Below are 24,483 nucleotides of genomic sequence, written 5' to 3' on the forward strand. Positions count from 1 at the left end.
GTGTTGTGCTTGCAGAAGATTGCCCTGGCAGGGCTTCCAGCTCTCTTGGGATCCTTCTCTTTTCAGAGTTCCTCACACAGGATCTCCCCACCTAAAAAATCCCTTCCTAAGCTGAAGTCTGTCCTCACAAATTCCAGGGTCTCTGCTTGGCTACTTGCTAAAACAATTTTTTTCATAAGTGTGAATAATAAAAAGAAGTATGCTGGAAATATCTTTAATAGCTGAATAATCACATTTATCATTATGTTTTTCACCTATAACTAGACTTCTAGAGTGCCATAACTCAACAAATAATATATGGGAATCTCTTCATTAGCATACTCTTATAACTTGAGATATTTTGCCAAATTCAGTGAGGTGTAGGTACTTTTTGTTAATTAATTACTGAGTGATCATGTAAGAATCTGTCACTGGGACCTAGAAAGAATGGGTAATGAGTCTGCTTGTTACAAAGTCAAATGAATCTAGATAGAAGTGTACAAGAAAGAATATTAGAATTACACCTAACTGATCACTCCATTGGCTGTACCAAGTAAAAAGCTGATAAAGAAGAATTTACTCCCAGAATTTCACTTCCAAGGTGCTGTGTTTTAAGGTAAATAACACACATGCTGTCCATGACTAGTGACTGCAGCAAGAGTTCTTGTCCATTGCCATCAAATAAATCATTTAGGGAGCAAAACTTTTAGTGCCACAATATTAGAGAGAATTGATGCCTTTTAAACAAGTGATTTTTTGCTGTACAAATGTTATTGACTGATAGAAGATCTGAAATTCTGTAACAGTGACACTTTGACAATGTCAAAATCAACAGTGGCTCCAGTCAAAGTGGGGCCAAGGAAGTCTTGTCCAAGTCACTGGATGATCAGTACAGAACAAATAATATAATACATGGGCATACTGTTCTTTTGGAGTAGTTATATCTCCATGCTACCTGGTTTCTTGGGATTATACTGTGATGGAATTTGGCTTGGTTTGAAATGTTTTGATATTTAAAATATTTTTGAGTTTAGAATGTTTTTGTATTTATAACAGGAAGGTGATTGGAGGTCATATGGAAAAAAATGAATTTCTTTCACTCAGTTTTTGCATCCTTTCTGTTTTACTAAAGTTGGTGGAAGAGGAGATTTATAAGAGGAGGATTTCATGGAATCCTCTCTGGCATGTAACTGGAGACCAAATATGACAAACCACAGTGCTGAGCAACCATAGTTTATTGTGTAAAATGAATAATTAATTCTAATTCATTGTGTTAGATTCTAGTAATTACTGAGTAATCCACATATGGTGTAATAATCAGCTAAGTAATACACAGTAAACCAGATTTTTTTATTCTCTGCTCCTTATTTTGCCAACACAGGTGATGTAGAGGAGGACACGTCACTTGTTGCTTGTACACATTTTTGCTTTGGGGTTGTAATTGAAGTCTGACAAGAACAACTAAACACAAAATATACAGAAGGTCCCAGTAGCTAGGACATGTGCAAAGGCCTCATTCAAAACACATTGAGTTATTCCAAATGTTTTAGTTGATCTTTTAAGCCATGTTTATATCTGTTATTATAGAGGGTGTGGTGGCACAACAGCAATTTTGCATAATAACATATGAAATATTTAAGTGTTTATTCTTTGTCTCAGTGCAAGAACACATTTGCTCATAGGAAAAGAAGAATTGATTCCATTTTTTCACCATGGCTTAAACATATTGTTGATATACATGAGATTTCACATGTTCACTTGGTGAACATGGGAATATTTTCTGAGTATAAAAGGGAAACCTTTTAAAACTTTTAAAAGCAGGAAATTCAGAAAGAACTTTGCTTTATTTCTCATTATTTAGCAAAAATAAAAATACTTCTGTGTAGCAAAAAATTAAAAGGGATAAAAAGAAAAGAAAAGAGGGATACTTGCAGGCCACCAAGGACTGGAAGTGTAAGCAAAGTACACAAATAACTTTCAAAAGCCCAGGCTGCTTTCTCTCAGTATTTACCATGTTTCAGCTCCCTGAAGACTGCCATAATTAGTTTTCTCCCTTACAAGTAATTATGAGCACCTGTAATTTAAAAAAAGTGAATTGGTCTCTCAGATACAATCCCTTGGGTATTTTTCTTTTAGATCCTTCCTCATTTGCTCTTAGAAGTTCTTTTCCACTAACTTCTACTCTTGGGATACTTTAAATGGGATGAATTGTTCCTCTTCAATTACTTTTAAAACCGGGTGAGGGCTGAAAAAATCCACCTTCTCAAAATAGCAGTGTATCACTCTGGAGGGAATTCTGCAGTGCCACACAGCAGGAGATCCCTTGGAGAGTGAAAAGCCCAGCATTCTGTTCCTCTCCCCTTCCTTCTGCTCGGAGGTTTCACAGGTCAAACTCTACAGAAATTAATCTTCCATACCTGAATGTTGGCATTAGCTTTAAGCCAGAAGATTTCCTCAGAAAGAATTATTTAAGAGTAATTTTGCTTAATGCGAGGAACTGACAGGATAAGCCATGAAGTCTACAAAGAATTGCCCATTAATTTGACAAACCTAAACCGCTGACTATCTGGGAAAGGAATTTGATTCAGTTTTTATTCTAATACCGTATTGATCTCAGAATGTTCTTGTCATTCTTTTCGGGGCAGTTGACCACTGATTAAATTTTGTGTATTTTCCTTTTCATAAGATATTTTGCAATTTTTCTGTGCACTGCATCACCAGTACAAGCTGAGGGAACTACTTCTTCAAACAAAATTCTCTGTGATGGGTGGAAATCACTGACCCCGATTTGGTTTCAAGAAGCACTTAGGTTTAAATGCAGTTCACATCCCTCCATACATGTAGGGGGATAGAATATAAGAAAATAAAGATGGTGTAGAAAGAAATCTCACCCCTAAGGAGCTGCAGCTGGGCCAATTATCAAAGATTAGGAACAGGCATGACTTTAACAAGCCACAGCTCTAACCCATGAGAAGAAGAGTGCTATAAAAGAGTGGGGTGGGGTTGGGAAGGGAACTAGAGTCAGTTGGCTGCTTTGTGAAGAAGAAACAGTCAGTGCTCAGAGGAGTTGCCCACATGAAACACCAAGGTATGAAACTTTTGTGATGGGTAGAGAGCAGTATAGAACCCCTGCAATAAGATGACAACACGTACAAGGATAGAGACATGGAGCCTAAGATGTCCAACTTGTGGGTAAATTATAAAGTACAGAACTATAAAATCATCCCAGGTCCTGGGTAAAATGTCTATTACTGGGAATTTTCTCAGTCTGATAAGGAATTTGGCCCTTTCTGTTTTTTGGATCCACCTTTTGTAGAAAGAAATTATCCTTGTACAAGTTTAAAGGTGAGATTACTGAGGCTGACTGGGAGAGCAGGAGCTCCTGTTGTACAGCTCAGGAAAAGCCTAACTGGCTCTAGTTTTAATCCTTCTTAAAGACAATGGAGACAGTATGTTCTTGGAGGGCAAAAACATCCACTATCTTTGAGCTGTATCAGCTTCAGAATTTCTCTTCCTTTCTACCACATTAATATCAAACTAAGAAAAGGTTAATTAATACAGAACCCAGAAGTATGGTGTGCTCCAGAACTCCCTTCTCTTATCCTGTCATACAAATACTTTACAAGAATGGTATAAAGCTGTTTATGTGAGCCCTGCACTTGGCTCAGAAATTACCTTTAGAAGAAGGTCTTTTCAAGGAGCAGTGCCCATTCCCTTTAAGGCTCCTGAATGTTTTTTTTTGGGAATCTGCTCCACTTGGTTACATTCGACCTTTTGAAAGGCCTGCATTCAAACAAAGGGAAGCTAATCCAGGTTTCTCAACAAGACTAAAAATGAAAGCAATCACTGGCTTTTCAAAACTTGCAATGGTCTTGGCTGGCTGTGCTCACCTTGTAATTGTATTTTCCTCAAGAGCCTTTCTCCCAAATAAGAGGTTGGGATGCTATTGTAATGTCAAATCTGACTCACTGTTACAGTTGCTATTAAAAGTTAGCAGCTGTAATTAGGGAAGAATTTTGAAGCTGCAGTGTTGTATTGTCAGTTGTAACAGCTTTTAATTATCTTATATTTTTCTTTAAAGTGATCAGCTTTGCTGAAGTTGAATGTGCTTTTATCATTTTTGCTCTGGAAATGAGCTGACACATTTAATATAATTTAGATAGAAATACTGTTGCAGCAGAAAACAATTGGAATCTATGAACTTTTTAGAGGATTTTGAGCACAGGAGACTGCCATAGTGCTTAGAGGGATTTTGCCATCATCCAATTAAAATAGTCCTCCATTCTTTCTAATACCATTCTATCTGGTCTTAAAATGCGTAAGACTAATTACATTAGCCCACAGAGGCTTGCATGGCTAATACTATTGGCCATTTCCTCAAATAGAAGAATTATAAATGATTAAACACTCTGCAAATAATGGCAGTTTTGCTGCAGGACTCGATGGCATCCACAGATACTCTGTCATCTCCCCTGGCTGGCTGCAGCCTGTGCTGCTCAGCCCTGCAGCAGATGCCAGTGCTGGAATTCCAGCAGCCAGTTCCATTGTCTCCTCAGCTTACTGGAGTCCAGGAGGAACCCAAACCCTTTTGTTTCTATTTCTACTCTGGACTTATGCTGGGGATAGAGGGAATAAAGACAGAGCCTTATAGATTAGTGTGGTAATAGGACATGCCTTGTTATGCCTGACTTCGCTCCCTTTAGATCCTTTCAGTTGTGTTGGGGAAACAATTAAGTTTTCCAGGGAAGGATCCTGACTCTGAAGGGCTTGGAAGAATGCAGCTGGTGTAGGAGCTACAGAAGAGTCTGGGTGAGCAGCAGCCTCGAAGGGCAGATACAGCTCAAGAAATGCTGCTCTGTATTGTCATTTTTGGCAGGCAGCATCCTTGTCAATATGCATGAGCACTCAGCAGAGTGAGAGAACCTGTCACCCAGGGGATGTTACACACTGATGACAACAACCAGGCACAGGTCCTCTAACATGTACTTAGATTAAGTTCATTTACAGTTGTCACTCCCAGAGAAGGAAAACTGCTAGGCAGGAAAGGACAAGCAGCATTGGTGGTGCAGCTGCTCTTCCAGCCAGCTTTTCCACTTTTTGCCTCCTGCTTCATAATTGATTCTTCAAGACTGGGAAAAGTGAAAATTCTGTCTGCTTCAGCAGCTCCAATGAACCTGAAAATTAATCCATATAATCCTTATATTATGATGTCCCCATGAGGGACCAATTTACCCATGACCCTGGTGGGAATGCTCTCTCACTCCAGCATGTTGGCATTGGATTGATAAATACTGATTGCACTTTAACGTTCATATCCAAATAAAATCCACCATGGGAGAGATTCCTGGTCATGTCATGATCTTGTTCATGTACTCTTTTAAACTATCCCAGACATTCCTGGCTCTGCCACGCAGTCACCAGATTATTTGGGGCAGGGATTAAATATTTGTTCAACTTGTTCTGGTTTGGGTGTTTTTCCCGTTATTAATGTTTGAGGAGGTGTGATGCCTTTCAGATCCCAAAAGGAGGAGTTATCAAAGGGGTGTGGATGGATTTGTCCTTCCAATACTACTAATACTGACTAGTAGATATCTATCTATCTACTGGCTAGTAGATATCAAGAGATGGGTATTAAACCTATAATTTCAGAAAGGATAAGACCTTCTCCCTGTGAAACTCCAAAAGAGCTCACAAAATGCTACAGGGGACTTTATTGTTGTGAATCTACATATTCCAATTGAAATCTGGCATATGGGAGCATTAATTTATCACAGAGGAGAAGATTATTTTCTTTGAAGCACATTCAGAATTTAATTCCTGTTCTAGGCAGATGCAACACCTTGGCCTGGATTTTTGTTTGGGTGTTTGTTTTGTAAATATAAATGCCCATCACAGTAAATCTCATCAGTAGGAAGTGCAGTGCAATGTAAATGGTGTTGCAGAGTTTTGGGCAGTTTTTGGTCACAGTTGCCTACAGAGTTCAATATCTTGGGGAAAGAAAATCTCTATTACCTTGAGCAGTTTTGTAAATAGTGGGAATGTTCTATTAAATGTTTCTTTAATGCTCAGGAGAAGTTTATTCCATGGAATGCTTTTAGTTATTCCTTTTCCATATAAGCACTGCGTGTATACACACATCTATAGACACATAAATCCTAAATAAGTTCATAAATTGAACCAGGAGATTCAGAGCATTATGCTTTCCCGAGTAAGTAGGTTTTTCTCAAAAATATTTAACTTTGGCTTTCAGAGCACTGGATGAGATATGCAGCATTGGATACACATTTCCCAGTGCTGGGGGAGCCCAAATTCCACTGAATTTCAGGGGGACCAAACCACTGATCCTGATTAAACTATTTGTGATCTGACTTACTTTCATGGGCACATGTCAAATGAGGGTATTTGAAAATTAGTCTGTAGAATGTGAATAAGAAAATATATCCAATATCTTCTGATACCTTTGAGCACAGCCTTTCCATGGGCTTAAAATCTCACTATTCTGAGGAAAGCACTGAGGGTAATTTAAGTTTCAGTGAAGAAAGAAGCAGTCTTTTTTACTTTGAGGGACTATTGCCTGCTTCTTGAGATTATTGAATTTTCATTCCAGTGTAGAGAGGAGCAGTATATCGCCAAGATGAAACAGAAAGCTTAATAGGCACTACATCTCTTGATGTTTATAGAAACTTAGCCAACAATCTTAAAAGACACCAAATTGGATTCTAAAATCCTGACACAAATGAATTAGGAGGAAATGGCTCTTGCAACAGTACTGCCACATGTGCCATTCATGCTATTAAAATATGACATTATTCTTAATTTTGTTATATTAAATTAGAAATTACATGTGTTGGAGGATAATGGGAAACCACAGAATCACGGAATAAGCTGAGTGGGAAGGGACCCACAAGGATTGAGTCCAGCTCCTGGCCCTGCACAATCAGCAATCCCAGCCTGTGCATCCCTGGGAGTGGTGTCCAGGCTCCTGGAGCTCTGGCAGCCTTGGGGCTGTGCCCATTCCTTGGGGAGCCTGGGCAGTGCCCACCACCCTTTGGGAGAAGAAGCTTTTAATTAAAAAAGACTGGAATTTAGTTGTTCAGCAGCAGGCTGCAATAATTGAAATCTTACAAGTAGCCAGATAATCTACAAAACGAATTCTCAGAGAAAATCACATGACCAAGATGTGTATCTATTCCACATTTAAAATTGTGAAAGGAAACCTTCACAATTCTGCTTGGGGGCAAGGGAGACTTCTCTATTATTTTTGCAGAGGGTGAGCTTGGCAGCACGATTTTGCTGTCCAGGTGAGTAAGTGGTGCTACTCCTTGTGAGCACGTCAGGTCCTTGCAGAGTACTTGTTATTGTCAGGCACTAGGTGGCCTGCTTGCTAAAACATCGTAATGAAGCCTTCTGCAGACCATTTGCAGAAACACTGCCTGAAAAATGAGTAAACAAAAATTCATCTTTAATTTCTAATAGAGCCTGAGGCAGTTCACCTCGCTGATGCCAAGTTCCAAACAGGTGGAAGTCTGCAGGTGCTGTAACCTACCCAAAACTCAGCACACAATGATTTTGTTCTTGTCTAGCAGACAACATTTAGACAAAAGATCAAAGTTTTCCACTAAAAATGGGCTGCTGGCCTGTATATTCTCTAAATCAGAAGCTCTTAGCTCCTTTGAGGGAAGGTAAAAGCTGACAAGTGCAATACAGTGCAGCATTTGTTTTAGCACCCTGATGGTTTGGTGTGTTATGCCCAGAAACACAAAAAGGATCAGTATTTGTAGCTTCTAAAGGGCAAATATAACACTGGTGCTCCAGGAGTTGGTTGTTCTCAATCTGATCTACAGAAAAGCAGAATGAAGACAATGTGCTTGCAAGCACAGCAAGAACTCACTGGTTTTCTGTTTTGATGTGGTTTGGAGAGCTGGAAGGCTGGAGAAGCCCTGTGGTCTCTCAGTGTTGCCACCTGAGTCCTGTGCTGGTACAAACCACCTTAAACTGTGTTTTTCAGCAATTTTGAGGTTTTTATTTGTTGCTCTGTGACTCTTGTTAGTGTCAGAGGATGTGTGGTGATCACTCAGTTTGAGCTTTAAAAAGAAAAAAAATCTGTTTTATTTATTTAAAATGCAATGAAATAATAATTTCAATAACAAGCCTTCATTGACATAGTTTTGCTGTTGAAGTGAATGGATAAATGATTAACCACAGAATGATTTCAATATTGAGCTTCTTTATTTCAGGTTAAATGCAAGACTAATGAGATGGCTGGGATTGCAAAAATCATTTTATCTACCTTTGGTAGAATTGTAGAATATTTGTGGTCAGGAAGGGTGCAAATTTCTGCTGTTCTGCAGAGACCATGTGAGAAGGATGTGGCTGAAGCCAGGGATGAGCATAATCTGCATTCCACACAACTCTGTTGTGGTCATCTGCTTGGAAATGTATCTTGCACACATTTTTCAGCTGAATTCCCCTAATGTCTCTGTTCTACACCAGATAAATGAACAAACAAGAGACAGCTCCATTGCAGTGATTTCTAATTGTACAGGAAAGGGCTTTGTGTGGCTCGTGTAATTACAGGTTTTGTTTTCTCCTGAAATCACACTAATTAGAACAATTGATTCAGGTAATTGGTCATATTTTTCTAGGACAGGAAAGATGTTTCAACCTGATATTTGTGTCCTTTATTCTGAGTAAGTGTAGAACACATATATGGCAGAATATGGTGTGTTCCAAGAAAATGTCTAATTTTTTTTTTCCTTCCAAGAAAACATTGCATCCCAATAGAGGAGGAACTATAAGAACTTGTTTTGTGATTTGATCAAACAAGTGTATTCCTCCTTACCCCAGCCAAGTCTGAGCATGAATCTTGAATTGATTTCAAAGACAGCAGGCTTGGCAGGATCCCTCAGGTTACAGAGAACCATTCTCCATTTAAAGCAGTGCAGCATCCATCCACTCTGCACTGAGAAATAAAGTGCCTCCTCAAACTCTGCCAGAAAGAGACAAAAAATCTGTGATTTGTGGCACATACACACTCACACTCACACACAAATCCCTGTCACTACATCTTGTAGGAGAAGCAGGGAACAAATTACTGATGCATAGAGGAATATCACTGTGAGATGTCAGAGTGCCTATAGGAATTCATCATGCCTGCATATCAGAAAATAGCTGTGATGTACTGCATCTCATAAAACACTGCAGAATTTTATTAGGAAAATAGATCTGCAAGCTTTAAGGTACTCTTTATGTACTGGTATATTTGAAAAAATCAATGTATCTTATAATGCTTTACAGTGTCCCTGGGACCAACACCAGGATTTGCAGTAGGAATTGCTCTGCTTTTCAGCACCACAGCACTTCAATGCTTCCAGTTTCTGTACCTGTATAACACCTTGTCTTAGGGAATTTTGCTGTGGTGCATTTAATAGATATCCTATATTCCACACAACTGGGATCCTAACAGGTCTTAGTAACAGAACACCAAATTTCCTTTTCTACACTGGATGTGACTTTTGTAAGTTCTGAGCTTTTATTTTACTGGAAATCAGTAGGACTTCTGACTGACACATCATCAGACATTAAAGATTTGAAATGTTATTATTTTCTCTATTCATTTAATCACAAATCAATATTTCTGCTCCTTACACCAGTAATTGATGGAGCAGTTAATCTTGTCACTGTTGTTCTTCCATCTTGTGAGACAACACATAATTATGTCCTTGTGTCACTTGTGGTGATCTTGTTTAAGAGATTCAAAACAAGCTCTGCATAGAAAGGAAAACACCAATTTTCTTGGCAGGTCTTGGATGTGGAGGCATAATTAGCTGATGTAAAGGAGCAGTCTATCAGTTGTGTTTGCATGGCATTTCTATTACAACCCTAATACAAGTGTTTAATTTCTAGAAACAACCAAAATCTCTTTGGTCATTTTTAGTTTCTTGAAACAGAGAAGTAACCAAAATGTGAAGCATGATAAAACTGACAAGCAATTCAGGATTTTGTACAACATCACATTATTAAAAAAATTCTCTATGTTGAGATTTTTTCAGCTAATAGACCAGTTTGTGTTTTGTGATATTTTTAGTACCCTTTTCTGACTTACAGCTAAATCATGAGCTGTTATCAAGTGGAGAAGTCACTCCATTTATAGCAAAATTAGTTTTTTCACTTGGGTTTGTGGAGTAGGAGCATGGCTTTTACACAAAAGAGAGGAAGAAGGATATATCTCTATTTGAAACTTTAATCATCGTTCACACTCCTTTAAATTTCTCCTCATGCAATTTCTTCTTTCAAGAACTAAAATGTGATTTTCCTAAAGAATGTTCTGTGCAGTGTACCAGTGATGGCAGAATGCATCAAGGCCCTGTGATATTGGGTGGGAAAATGGGCTTCAGAAGGGTTTGTAAAAGCTTCTCCATGAGCAGGGGGACCCCCAGGACTCTGGTACCCTGCTCTCATTATTAGCTATACCTTTGGAAGCTGTTTATCCTGTGTCAGAAGAAGGAGAATGGGTGGGAAATAGCATCCCAAATGTTCCAGACTCCTCTGGTCTCCATTACAAGCCTGAGTCTCTGCACATCACTTGTGTCTGGAGGTCACTGACAGTGGGTTGGCCACACCAAGTCAGTGAAGTGCAGATTTCCAGCCAGAAATGTTTTGCCCACCTTGCAGGAGCTCAATTGTTGCAGGATTCAGTGAGGAGGCAAGAAAGAAATGCAAAAACCACATTTCCTGTTATTTGAGTACAGCCTATGAAGGAGCTGCAGTGTCTTTGTGAACTTTATGGCTCTGGGCAAAATGTTAAAAATCAGATTTTCTGGGCTTGTTAAGCAGCAGCTTTACCATGACAGGCTTCAAGAGCATGGCCTGACCTTTGTAATACAATCTAGAATTAAGCATTTAATGCTGACACACAACAGTCTATGCAAATATTTAATAAAGGTCTGTTGTTGAGGTGTGTAGGCAACTTAACTTTTTGCTGAAGTTAAGGAATTTTATTTCTAGAACTATAGTTCCAGCAAACTGTGTAAAACATGGAGAAGACTCCAGTGGTTTCAGTGGGCTTTGAATCAATTTAATTGTTGACCAGAAGCTCCACTTGTTAAACCATATTTACTATAAAGGTTAAACAAAATTTAAAGAATCAGTCCCTGCACATCAAATTGCTGTAACACATTTTAAAGTACCCTTATAATTCTGATTTATCCAGTTTTGTGACTCTTCTTGCTGAGTACTTTTTGTACAAGCAGTTTGACTGGTTTTGGGTAGCTGCTTTCTCCTAAATCAGAACAGCTCTGCTCCATCATCTCCACGGGATGATTTAATTTTCAATCCCCTTTCCAGAATCACTTCAGTGTAGAACTCTCTGTGGCACAGACTTTGCTTTGAGAAACAATCCATGTGTTTGCCATCTCTGCAGAGTTTGGGGATCTGTCGGCATGGGGAATGTTCCACCAGAACAGAGATTCTGGTGTCATTTTGATTTTTGAGATAACAGAGGAAAAGACTTCCCATTTTTGTGAATAAATGATAAAATTAAAGAAGCATTTTTGTTATTTAAAGAAGTATTTGTTATTTTTTTATCAGGCCATCAGCTGAGGAGCTGCCACTGGCAAGCAGCAATTCCCATCACAAGGCTTCCATGGCTAAAGATGATGATTTTTCTTTGTGTTCATGGAAAAAAAAAATATATATATATATATTTCCTAGGAGCTGGCTGAGGGTCATGGAGGGAGTGAGAATCCCCTGACCAGGACAGGGGAAGAACCACCCTGGCCCAGGGCAGGAAGGGGAGAGGCTTTTAGCATCATCAGCTTTTGGTTTGTACCCTGGTATAACCAAAAACTGATCTAAACCCCAAATTCTGACATTGTTCAGTCCTTGGAAAAGCCTTCCTCTCCCATCACCTCCTCTTAGGAGGTGTTTTTATCCCCACTGCCATGTTTTATTCATGTGCTGTGTTTAGGTAGGGCCAGTTTGCTAAAAGTGGTGGTGATTGCTTCTCTGCTCAGGCCCAGCCATAAATGATGAGAGAATTCCTTCCAAGGTGTGCAAGTAGTTCTCAAGTTCGTGGCACTCCTGGAGCCTCCAGAGTTGAGTTAATGATTTACAGAGATGTTTTCTCATGTATTGTATCCACAGGTGGCATGTGGCCCCTGTGGGCAGACGTGGTGATTAGGCTGTTAATTGTGTTAATTGCTGAGATAGGTGTAAGGTAGACAATCTGCAACTTGTGATGTGTTTGATATTTTAAACTCCTCACTAGAACCTTAGAGCTTGATTCTAATTTACATCCAAGATGTCTTTAGGAAGAACAAAAAACCCCACATGAAAATGAGCAGCTCTGCTGCTACTGGATAAAAAACCTGATGTGTTTTTTTTTTTTTTTAATATATATTGTGCTAAGGCAAAGAGAATCTGATGAAAATAGCAGAGTTAATCCTTTTGGAGTCCAATATATGTATTTTGGCATGCAGAAGAACTTTTTTCTCTTTCAGAAACTGGGTGCAACTAGTGCAAAAAAACAAATAACTTGAGTTTACAAGAATTCCAGAATATAAATAGAATATTTTTTCCTTTTAACTCATGACTTTTTAAACAAAAGAAAAATCGCAATATATTGCTATTTTTGTTTCTTTTTAGAACTTTTGTTTCTTTTTAGAACTTTTGTTTCTTTTTAGAACTTTTGTTTCTTTTTAGAACTTTTGTTTCTTTTTAGAACTTTTGTTTCTTTTTAGAACTTTTGGGAACAGTGCTCTCTGCTCTCACAAATGGTTAAATGAGAGGTAAATCCCTGTGGTGTCCTCAGCTGTGTGTGTGGAACTGGAGGGGTTGGAAGGAGGTGACTGATTCCTGCTCCTCTGGAATTCATGGAATGTTTGTGCCTGGGCTCCTGGCAGGTTTGTGTTTGGAATGAGCAGGACAATATAACTCAATGTTAACAACAGAACAGCTTCCCTGCCCTGACTGACAGCCCCTGGAACTGCTCAGCAGACACTGAAATGTGGATTGCACCAGGGAGAAATGAGAACTGCTGACTGGCAGTGAAGCCAAATGCATTCTGTATGAAACAGGTGATCCTGACTATTGCCATTCCCAAGGATGTGCCACAAATGACTGAAATCAGATTGACTTTCATTTTCTAACAAATAAAAATGTGTTTTACTTGGGAGTGCATCCAACAGCCACACACATGGTCTCACACAGTTTCTTGTTGTGGTCCCATCTTCTCTTGCCACTGGTTCATAGATGATTTCCCTTTGGTTTGTTCTAGCAGAGATTTAATTTTCAGATTTGAGGCATGAACAGATTTTCAAGTACCAAAACCAGAGCAATTTCCACTTGATTGGTAAAATGTATTCATGTAGTGCAAACACACCAACAAAATGCAAAGAAAATGACATAATGAATCATACCATTAACAACTTGATTTTTGTAATGTGTTTAGAAGTCAGCCATTGAATTATAGGGAATATATATTTGAATTTGCAAAGCAATGTCGTGTTCACTTTGGAGTTGTAATGGTCTGCAGCTTTGCAGGGGGTTTGATGTTGGGTTTGGTTTGATTTTTTTTGGTTTTTTGCTCTTTTTTCCCCCCTCTTTTTCTATTTGTTCAGGCATCCCATTATTTCTTTCTAAGAAAATTTTAATGGCCATCAGAGAGATCTTCAGCTTTTCCCCCAAGATTTCTGTTCTCAACCTTTAGCTTTTATGCAGCTCCAATGCAAAAATGTTCTCCTGCTAAAAGCTGGACCATTTCCTAGTGTCACTGGTATATAAATAAATTTGACACTGCATATTCTCACAGGTCTCTGAAATAAGTTACAGGATATTTTTAAAGTATTTCCTGGGTGGCTGCTAGATGCATTTTCCCAAGTGTGGACTGTACTTACTCTTCTGGTAAAAAAGGGACTTCAGCTTTAAAGGGATTAATTTGCAACAATTAAAATAAATTACTCCTTGTGCCATATATCAGTGTGATTGAGTTTAATTTGTTCAGCATGCTCACTGCCTGTTGTGTATTTATAATTCTGCTCGCTGTTTCCAGCATTTTGATACAAGTTTTAATCAACTCTCTTCCTATTAGTTGCAGATTACTATCAAGAGTAAAGAATTCTATCTAGGAATTTATCAGTTGCTTGTTTTCCACACCTTGGCTGCTTCCTGTGGCTTGAAGAACCTCTGTTTTGGTCATTAGCTTTTTATTTCCTCAAGTGAAGAGCATTTCTTACCTCTCGTGATGGAAAAGCCATAAAAATAACTAAAATTACTGTATTTTTAAATAGAATGAGGAGAGCACTCAACAGTAAGCAAGCTGTGCCTCTCACTCACTTAATTCTTTTGTTGACTTAAATGGGTGTGGGGTGATGTTTTTTCCTGGTGATAAGAATTTCCAGTTTCATTTTGTTCATCACTGAAGAAAAACCAAATTAAAGAAACCTCCTTGAAGTCAATACCATCACACTCATAAAAAATAGATCAAAGAATGAATCAGTCCCTCCGTGGATTTAGAGTAAAATCATATGAGGGAATGAATTTGAAAGCCCTGATAATATAACAAATTGTCTGTTTCTCTTTGAGGTAGGTCTTTTTCTTTGAGTATGATAATGAAATAGCCTGTGTGGGGAGTGGATCCTGTGGATAAATATTGATGGCTGCCAATAATTTATGTTTGAAACACTGTGGAGAGTGACAGTGGGCTCAGGCTGGTTGGTGGCATTTGTGCCTTAAAAAAAAATGAGGGGGATTTCGGTCAGGCAGCAGCTTTGTGGTGTTTTTATTGCCACCAAAACCTGTAAAACACCTGTAAATTCTGCACCTCTTCAAAAACCAGTCCCATCAAACCCAGCCAGTTCCTCAAATGGCACCTGGGCTGTGGTGGCAAAGGGGAGACCTCGCTGTGAGCAGCCAGGCCAGGGGCTGATGGCAACAAAACCTAAAACACTAAAAACTTCCAGCATCAAAAATTCCCACTTTGGGGTAAGGCTGAAATCCACATCAGCATGCTCCAAGGATTCAGAGCCTGTGCAGGGCTGCCTGATTGTCAGTGGGCACTTTGGAGGGAGCCCCAGAGGAGTGGAAGAATTGCCAAGAGCTGCCTTGGCAGTGAGATAACGTAATAATCGTGGGGTTGAGTGGCAGCTGGAGCTGTGTCATGGGGATCTTTTTCTCTGAGAAACACCCTGTTAATACAGGGATTGAAATGCTCCTGTTTAAGGAGCCCTTGGTGGATTAGCAGCAAATGAAAAGGATGTGATATTGAAAAAAGTGTGGTGTGCTAGCTACATTTGTCCAAGTAATTAAAATAGGTTCAGGAATCTAAAGATAAGAATGGGAGTGATATTTTTAGGATTTCTTCTCTACTATGATTTTAATAATTGGATATTGATGTAGCTTTGGACTTCAATATTCCTAATTTTTAAGAATATGATACCTTTTTCTTTGAGCTTGATGTGGCAGTTACTAAAGATCACCACAGCGTGTTTGTTCTGTTTGTTCAAATCTGAATCCAAGTATCAAGAAAGGGTGTTGTGTTTCTAATCTGAAACAGACACCTGAACTCTTCTACTCCCTTTACAACTTTTCTGAGATCCTCTTAAGGAAGGAATAACAAGTTCTGTAATAAGGTAAAGGCTCAGGTGGAACCTTGTGTATAAAGAGCAGATTTAGATTCTACCTTCACATCCTGCTCCATTAGCTGGTTACAGCTTTTATATTCTCTCTCCTTTTCAAGGTGTGATTTGACAGCTGCTAAATGAAGAGGATAATGAACAGTGCTAATATTTAAATGACACCATTAATATTTGGTGTATTGGACAAAAAAAGCAGGTGTATTTGAGTGTATTTGAGTGCATAGCCAGCCAGATGAAGAAAAGCAACTTTAAACTTCTTTTTCCCCTCCTCCCCTCCATCTTGTCCATCTGGGCCATTTGCCTTCCTAGTTGGGAAGTCAGCAGCACAGACAGCAATGCATTCTCTTGAAAGCTGGGAAAATGGCTTGGCAAGCTCCCTGTTACCTTCTGTTAAACAATTTGATTTGTTCTGAATTTGTTGATTTTTTTCCTAACCTCCTTAAAAGCGTGAGTGAGTGCTGGAACCCATGAAAGGTCCTTCAGACTGGAGCTGCTCTGTTCAGCCTTCTGTGCTTCCTCAGTGCTCCAGGCTGGAACACTGTGATTCCATGCATGCCTGGAAGTGCCTCTTGCACTGTTCTGTGCACTGCAGTTGCCATAGTATCCCTATCAGAGCTGTGGCACAAACGACAGGCAGAGCACAGCTAGGACTTTATAAATAGGATTCTGGAAGAACAGCACTTGCTCACAACAGAAGATATTCTATTCCATATCCAGGCAGCAAACTTGGGATTTTTTTTTTCTCCTTGAAGGCTTACAGCTCTGGAACAGAGCTTCAAAACTGTTACTAGAATTATTTAAAAACCAAATATTTAGAAAATAGTGCATTGTACTGAAGTTCAAGCATTGTAAACCATTTTTTTTTTCCCTGCTAAACTAACACTGTCTATTACATGTCTGTACCCTTTAGTCACTCAGGAAAAGTCACCACAAAATTCATGTTAGCATTTACCTAACGTGGTTTATAAGTGTGCTGTGCTTTTTTTTCATGCTTTGAAGTATTTTCTTTACTATGACACAAGAAGAATTTCAATAGAGGGGTTCAAACTTGGTTTAAAGTGAGTAAAAGTATGCATAAGAATGTCATGCCGAGTTCCACCCTGCAGTATTCCTCACAAAACTCTTTGAGTCCTGCTGTTGTTATTTTCTAATCCCTGGAAGCTCCACTGCAGATGAAACTGGGGTTAAAGGCTTATAATTTAGTTTGAATATCAAGTATCTCCTGGCATGATCTCAGCTTTCAGAACTGGTGCAGGACTATTGTTGATGAACTCTTTAGATTGTTGCATTCATGTACTCATTTTCATGTTGCTTTGAAAAAAACAACCCTTAATGCATTTATTTGGAAGATTTATATACCTGTTTATGCAATATTTTCATATCATTATCATTTATAAGCAATACTTGCATTAGTATTGCCAAAGAAGAATTTGGGATAGGGGCTAGGATTTGGTTTATATTTATGGTTGGCGTTGGGTTTTTTTCATTTCCTCCTCTCAATATGTAAATTTAAAATATTATTCTATAAACATCAGAACTTGAAGGGTTTTATAACTCTGTTGTGTTATTTTTCATTTAAATTTGTAATAGACAGGAAGAAGTGGCAAAGTATTTCCTTCTAGTATGCACAAAACATGCAGCCACTGATTTTTTTTTTTTTTTTAGGGCAGCATTTAAATATCAACTTTTTACTGTAACCCATACATTTCTATTTGTGTTTTCCATAGGAAACAATGTAAATATATTTATTTCACTAATAATGGATACAAATATGTGCCTTCCTGAAGCAGGGCTCTCTGCAGGTTGAATGTGTGTGGGCAGTTGCTTCAGTGGGATGACAATTGCTGGAGCTGCATTAGAATAGATGCAGTTAATAAATCAAATAGTAAATTATAAATATTTGGGGTTTTTATTATATATCTATAATAGATATTAATAATATGTATTATATATTATATAATATATATTATTTATTATGTATTTATAGTATAGAATAAGTTAATAAATCAAATAATAATCAGGTAATAAATCAAAGTTATTAAATCAAATTATAACAGCCAAACAAATCCACTTGTAGACTATCACCAGGTCATTCCCTGGGCTCCCACTGCTGCCATGGTGTTGCCATAATGATGAGCAGGAGCTGCTGGAGAACTCCTTATTTGCACATTTAGAATGTGATGTTGTGATGGTTTATGAAAAGCTGTTGGTCCATTGCTCACTCTGGGCACCTGGCTGGTGCTGCTTTGGGTGGTGAGCACCCCTGAAGCCCAGTGAGAAATCAGGGAATCCCTGAAATGCCATCCCTTGTCAGCAATCCCCTCCAGCTTCATTGAATTAGTCAGGGAGCAAAGCCTTTTTCCCTAAGTGGGCACTTGCAGCATTTTTATTTCATGTCTAATCACAAAAATGGAATTATTTCCTGCTGTTGTGTGATCATGAAGCCAGAAAATGCTGTCCAGTTAATGGTGCTGATGTGGGGATGCACCTTGCAGGTGGAGCTGGAATGTTCTCTATCTGTCACTGCCTTCCAGCCCAAAGCAGTGTGCAGTGCTTAAATGGAATAACAATCTTAACTGTTCCTAATTGGTTTCACTGCAAAATCAAAGCTTTTGTCAAAATTCCCCTGCAAGTGGCACTGCTGAAAGGCAGGGACAAACAGGTGGAGGCAATCACTGGCACCAGGAATTTCTTCAGCCCCTGCAAGCTGATCTGCAGAAGTAAATCAATCTGTGCTATGACAGGGAGAATAAAATGAGAAGAGACAGGGAACAGAGTTACACTTTTACCTGAGCAGTAAAAGGAATGTAGATGTGTTGGCACAGGTAGATTTGGAACAGATGCTAACCTAAGATTTCATTTACGAGAAAAATCACTTTACATGGAACTCTTGAACATTTACCTTAGAGAAATGCCATCCTAGCAGATCCTAAACTCTGGATGGCAGAATTATGTAAAGATTAGGCAAGTATTCTATACATGGAGTTCAAGAGAGTGATTTATCTCTTAAAAATTCTTGGCTGAAGGCTGTATGCAGCTACACAGATATCTGTGTGCACCTCTAAGTCCTCCTATTCCATTTCCATCTTTCTCGGGGTTGTTAACAACCTCAAGGCAAGAATATATTGTTATTCAGACACCAGCTTGGAAAGCACAGATTTTTTTCCAACAATTTTGTGTCTCCCTGTAAAGGCATTGGTGTTCCAGAGCGCTATGAACAGGCATCACCAAATTTAAAATTATACAAAATTTTTTTTGCAATTCACTAGACAGATTTCCACACATTGTTGGCTGAAGTTCACCAGGCTCCATTTAAATAATAACATTTTCTTGCCAGTTTAAGTTCCTGAATTAAAAATATCCAGATTTCTTTGTCCTTGTTAACAAACATTACATAATTTTGTCAGTGCAAAACTTGGGGGGAGAATTAAGACAAGTGTTCTTCTATTCCTATATCTAAGCAAGAGGTATAAAAAGATCTGGTTCTCAGCAGATGGTTGCTTGCAAACTTCTTGCCTACTTTTTTCTTAGGAAACAGAAAAAAAAAAATGAGGACAATGTGGCAGAGAGATCAAAGGAAACCATTTTCCTAAGGAGCAAAAGAAAATCTCATGCTAGAAATAGGGGATTCCTGTACTTATTTCTTCGTTCTATATGATCCAGCCCTAAAATTCTTACCTCAGTATTTAGTTAAGAGTTTCAAGTGAAAAGTTTGGCAAGAAATTTCAGACATGTTTAGGAAGGATGGAGTCAAATGTGACTTTACTGATGAGGCTTTCGAAAGGTTCACACTGCTGTAGCAGGACAGGAGCTCCTTTAGCTCTTGTAGCTTTAGGAACACAATATTCTGTCTCCCTGTTTTTTCAAGTTTTTCTGAGCCTTCTGATGTTTACATTCTTGTAACAAACTTTCTCACACACTTTATGTGAATAACGTTTTGTCTTGCATTCTTTTATAGAAAAAGAGAAATTTGATGGACAGTTGGTTTGTCCAGTGTCATTGGAGAGGTTGCACTGTCATCCTCCAATCCACTGTCACTTTGGGAAATCTATAAATGCTGGAGTCAGAACTCTCTTTTAGCTCAGGAACTCCAGTGTCCGCGTTGTTTTATTTCGTGTCCTAGAGCGATGATGTTCTGTGACTTTTAAAGGAGTTTCCTTTCCCTTTTCCCAGCTCCTCCTGGCGTTCTCCACGGACACTCATTAGTCATTCTGGAGATGGACTTGCTGTCTGGATCCTACCTCCTGGCAGTCCTGTTGGCCTGCATCGTGTTCCAATCTGGCGCGCAGGAGAAGAATTACACCGTGCGGGAAGAGCTGCCCGAAAATGTCCTCATTGGCAACCTGCTCAAGGATCTCAACCTAACGCTGGACCCCGACGTGCCCCTGTCCTCCCCCCTGCAGTTCAAGCTGGTGTACAAGACCGGGGACGTGCCCCTGGTGAGGGTGGAGGAGAACACCGGGGAGATCTTCACGGCCGCCAACCGCATCGACCGCGAGAAGCTGTGCGCCGGCATCTTCAGCGAGAACCGCTGCTTCTACGAGGTGGAGGTGGCCGTGCTGCCTGACGAGGTGTTCAGGCTGGTCAAGATCAGGTTCCTGATCGAGGATATAAATGACAACGCCCCCCTTTTCCCCTCGACAGTCATTAACATCTCCATCCCGGAGAACACGGCCATTAATTCCCGCTACTCTGTCCCGTCTGCCATCGACCCGGACATCGGCGTGAACGGAATCCAGCATTATGAGCTCCTCAAGGTGGGTTTCTTTCATCCTTCTCTGTTGCTGTCTGTGTTACCGTCCTCCCACGAGTGCTGCCAGTCCTCACCAGCCCGTCAGAAGCCCAGAGCTGTGTGCTGCACGCAGTAACAGCAAGGCAAAGCTGCGAACTGCAGTTGTGCTACGGTGCAGGTCCGTGTCAGTGTGTGAATCCACAGCCCTGAGTTTGTTCTGGTGCATCTCACCCTCACTCCGTGGGAAGCTGTTTATGTGCATGTGTAGCAGTGTGAGGAAGCCCCCATGAGCTCTGCACCAGCACTGAGTGTTTGTACATTTGGGCTGTCAGTCTTCCTGGACCATTTAGAATGTGTCCTGACTGCCACTGACATGACAGTGCCAAGTGCAGAAGGGTTTTGTGCTGGGTTTATGCCTCCCATTTTTATGGAGACATTCTTTGTTTATGCCTCTCTTGCATGACTGGTGGACTCGAGCAGTAGAACTTGGCCCAGGAGCTGATGTGATGCTCACCTGTGTATTGATGAGCTATTCCAGAGGGAAGGAGTCTGTTTGTCAGAGCAGCTTTGTAATGTCTGGGCAGGAGCAGCTCCAAATGTGCATGAGTGCAAGGAGAGCAGTCCCAATGACCTTGTAAGAGCAGATATTTCATATTCTTGCTGTTTTTATTCTTTCTAGCAACTAGCAGGGGAACTGGGATTAGGGGACAGAAGAAAAACATAAACATGTGATGTTTATATAAACAGGAGAGTGTGATTGCTCAATAAATGGTCACTTTCATTTGAGTTTACTGAAACAAACTTAAAACAGGAAAGAAATTTACCCTGAAATGCTGGGGGGAAGCTGAAATTGCCCTCACTTCCTCTGATTTGGAGTAGGGAGCTGTTGTGGTTTGGATGCTCAGCAACCAGTCTGACCCTCCTTAGTGCCAGAAGAACATAGATTATATTATCCAATATATTGCCTGCCTGACTGCATTGCTGATATTCACTGATACCTCTACTTACTAGCAATTTAATGAAAACAAAGCTCTGCCTTTTTTTAGCTCTTTTAAATTGCTTGGAACCTGAAGTAACTGTGGCAGTGTGGGTGCTAAGAAGTGACAAAGACATAAAAATCTCTTTCAGGAAGCTGCATCCCACTGGGCATTTTTGGCTAGCTATCAAAAAAACAAAAGGAAAAAAAAATTTAAAAAATCCCACACATGTTTTTCTGCTCTCAGTGCAGCCAAGGAACTTAAAACTTTCCAAGTACTCACTCTAATGTTTGAAGTTTTTGCAATAAACTCTTTAAAACTTTTCCTGGGTCGTAGGAGAGCAGGTATAGCTACATGTCTGGGTTTTGGTTGGGGTTTTTTAGTCAGCTAAGCAGAAGCATCCAGTAGGGCAGAATGTTCTTTGTGAGGCATATTCAAGGAGATTTTGGGGAATGAAGGACAGCATATAAAATAAATAACAGTAGGAGTAGAAAATAATGAAAAAGCCAGGGTTGCACACAAAATGGGGCAAAATAATACCCAGTCTGAACAGAGAAATGTGAGTTAGAAAAACTGTAGAAAATGGCAAAATCAGGAGTCCCTGGGCCTGATGAGCAACAGTTCAGGTCACCACAAGAACAGTCTTGGTTTGTGAGCTCATTTTTGGCCTGGGCATTCAGAGAGAGAACGTGGCAGATCAGCAGAGTGGGAACACATTTGTGTCACACCAGTGGGAGCTCGTCTGAAATCCAACCTGCAGCTCTGCCCAGGGCAGGGCACAGGGCATGGCTGGGCAAGGTGACAGGGTCTGCATGAGAGGGTTTCCATCAAAAACTGTGCAAATATTTTAATATTCTGAAATATATTTTAATAATCTTAAATATATCTTAATATTCTTAAATATTAAATATCTTAATAATCTTAAATAACAAATATCAAATTGTAAATGTTTTAATTGGGGGAAAATCAATAAAAAAGGATGAGCTGCATGTTTTTTTCAAGCATCTCTGAAAAAAACTGCTTGTGCCACATCATGGGAAAGAAGGTGGTGAGGTTGAGCACACACTGGTATGGACTGGAAGTTCTGAAATCTTGTGCTGCATGTGCTGCAAACAAAATAATTTGTGAAATCACAGCCCTGTTGGCAGATCTGCTGAAAGAATTAATTGCATTTTTCTCTTGAATGCCTGCTGGTCAGGTATTTTTGGAGTTTTGGATCTACTGCCTTTAAATGAGCCAGCAATTTCACATACCTTGGAAATGATCTGTAAAAACCAAAAAGAAGTTTCTGACAGCCAGAATATCCATTTGGAATAGTATTTCCAGATGTTATTCGACTGGTTATTTTCAGAATGTTAATATCAAAAGTAATTATAAGAAGGATTTTAAAAAAACCCCAAAAACCAGTAGAAATAAAGGATTTTGGTGAGCAGGCAGGAAATACAGCCAGTATTTCCTACAGCAGGGGAGGTCCAGGAGGATAATTAGAGGGATTAAACACCTTTCCTATGAGGAAAGGCTGAAAGAATTGGGATTCTTCAGCCTGGAGGACAGAAGGCTCCAGAGTGACTTTTTGGGGCATTTCAGCACCTGGAGGGGCTGCAGGAGGGACTTTGGACAATGCCTGGAGAGACAGGACAGGGGGGAGGGCTTTGTTCTGACAGAAAGTTGCTTTAAATTGGATATTGGGAAGAAATCCTTCCTGTGAGGGAAGGGAGCCCTGGCACTGTCCCAGGCCAGGCTGGACCTGGGACAGTGGAAGGTGTTCCTGCCATGGCAGGGGTGGAACCAGGTGATTTTTAAGGTCCCTTCCAACCCAAACCATTCTGGGTTTTGTGATATCCAGAGATGCATCACTGGGGAAAGCTGGGGAGATGGAGAAGGAAAGGAGGGCTGGGCAGTGCTGAAACACCAGCAGGAGGTGGCAGGACAGGCACACGAGGGTGGTGCTGCTTTTGCTGCCCTTCCTCCCCAGGTGTGCTCTGTGTGCATCGTCCTGCTGTCTGGGGTGGGCTCTGAAGATGCTGACATCTCCTGGCTCCTGAGAGTGTTGACCTTTTCCTTCCTTTGACAAGCAGCAAGCAGCAGGGACTGCAGCACAGGGAGCTGCTGTGCCCTCTGAGCAGGATTCTAGCAGGGCTGGAGTTTTGGGAAGGAGTTTTGGGAAGCCCCTGGTATGATGTGGGTGGGCAGGGCAGCTTGGAGGTGGCAGAGGAGCGAGGGGTGAAATCCCAGAAAGGATTTCCACCGAGGAGTGGGGGCTGATAGGATGTGGAATCACTTCATAGAAGCAGAAAAGCTGGTGCTGTAGGTGCAGAAACAGAGTGAAATGTGTTGCTCTGTAGTTTGGACAGAAAGGAATCAAAAATGGACAAACTGTGAAATGAAGAGAAAGCTTTTCAGTTGTAGTTGGTTTTTGAAACACATTTAGCCAAGTTTTTCCTATTGCCTGTGTGAAGCCAGGCCTATTCTGCCCAAAAGCAGATATATAGAGACTTTGTCCATAACAAATTCTGAAAGAGAGGGAACTTCTCACTAGGAACTGAGCTGACTCCTTTACAGGTATTTAACACATTTTCAGCACCTCTGTAGCTCCTTGGCACTAACAGTCATGTGTTGCAATATTTCCTCACTTTGTTACACTTACCTTACTGCCCCTCTCACGGGTGTGGAAAAGGTTGAATATAATTTTTGCATTTGGTTTCTTTTGCAAACTAGATGAGAAATGATAAAGTCTTTAAAATAAATGACTTTTTTTTTTTTTTTTTTTTAATCCTGCCTCTCATTAACACCCCTTAAAATAGTAGAAAATGAAACTTTGTAAAGAAATATATTCTTGTGTTTTGGATTCAGTGGAAGCTTTGCAAAGCAGGATTTGATTTATTTAAAAGAAGACAGAGCTTTAATTACCACACTGATTAACACTCATTTTTGCCTGCCTGCATTTTATCAAGGTGTACCTGAATAGAAAATAACTTCTTTATATGTAACTGATTCATGGCACCTCATCCTCTCAACTTTCTGTGGCTCTGATTTTCTCAGCCCTGTTGGAAACACATGAGCTCTAAAAAGGCACCAGTTTTACTGTTAATAGAAAAGAGGAGACAGTCACGCAGAGCTTCTTGCTGCTCCCAAAGCTGCTGTGCATGGCATTATAAAA

The 24,483-nt window shown here is 39.9% G+C and overlaps 1 protein-coding gene across 3 annotated transcripts in view; it reads left to right on the plus strand.

The window, feature by feature from the left end:
* PCDH11X (protocadherin 11 X-linked) overlaps window positions 1-24,483 on the plus strand; it is a 429,468-nt gene that overhangs the window by 24,981 nt on the left and 380,004 nt on the right. For all 3 annotated transcript variants that reach the window (XM_059859187.1, XM_059859188.1, XM_059859189.1), the window contains exon 2: window positions 19,788-20,371. In XM_059859187.1, coding sequence (XP_059715170.1) covers window positions 19,832-20,371 — 540 coding nt within the window. In that variant the 5' untranslated portion in view covers window positions 19,788-19,831. The remainder of the gene's footprint in view (window positions 1-19,787; window positions 20,372-24,483) is intronic.

Source organism: Haemorhous mexicanus, chromosome 14, assembly GCF_027477595.1.
Source record: "Haemorhous mexicanus isolate bHaeMex1 chromosome 14, bHaeMex1.pri, whole genome shotgun sequence".
Taxonomy (NCBI): domain Eukaryota; kingdom Metazoa; phylum Chordata; class Aves; order Passeriformes; family Fringillidae; genus Haemorhous; species Haemorhous mexicanus.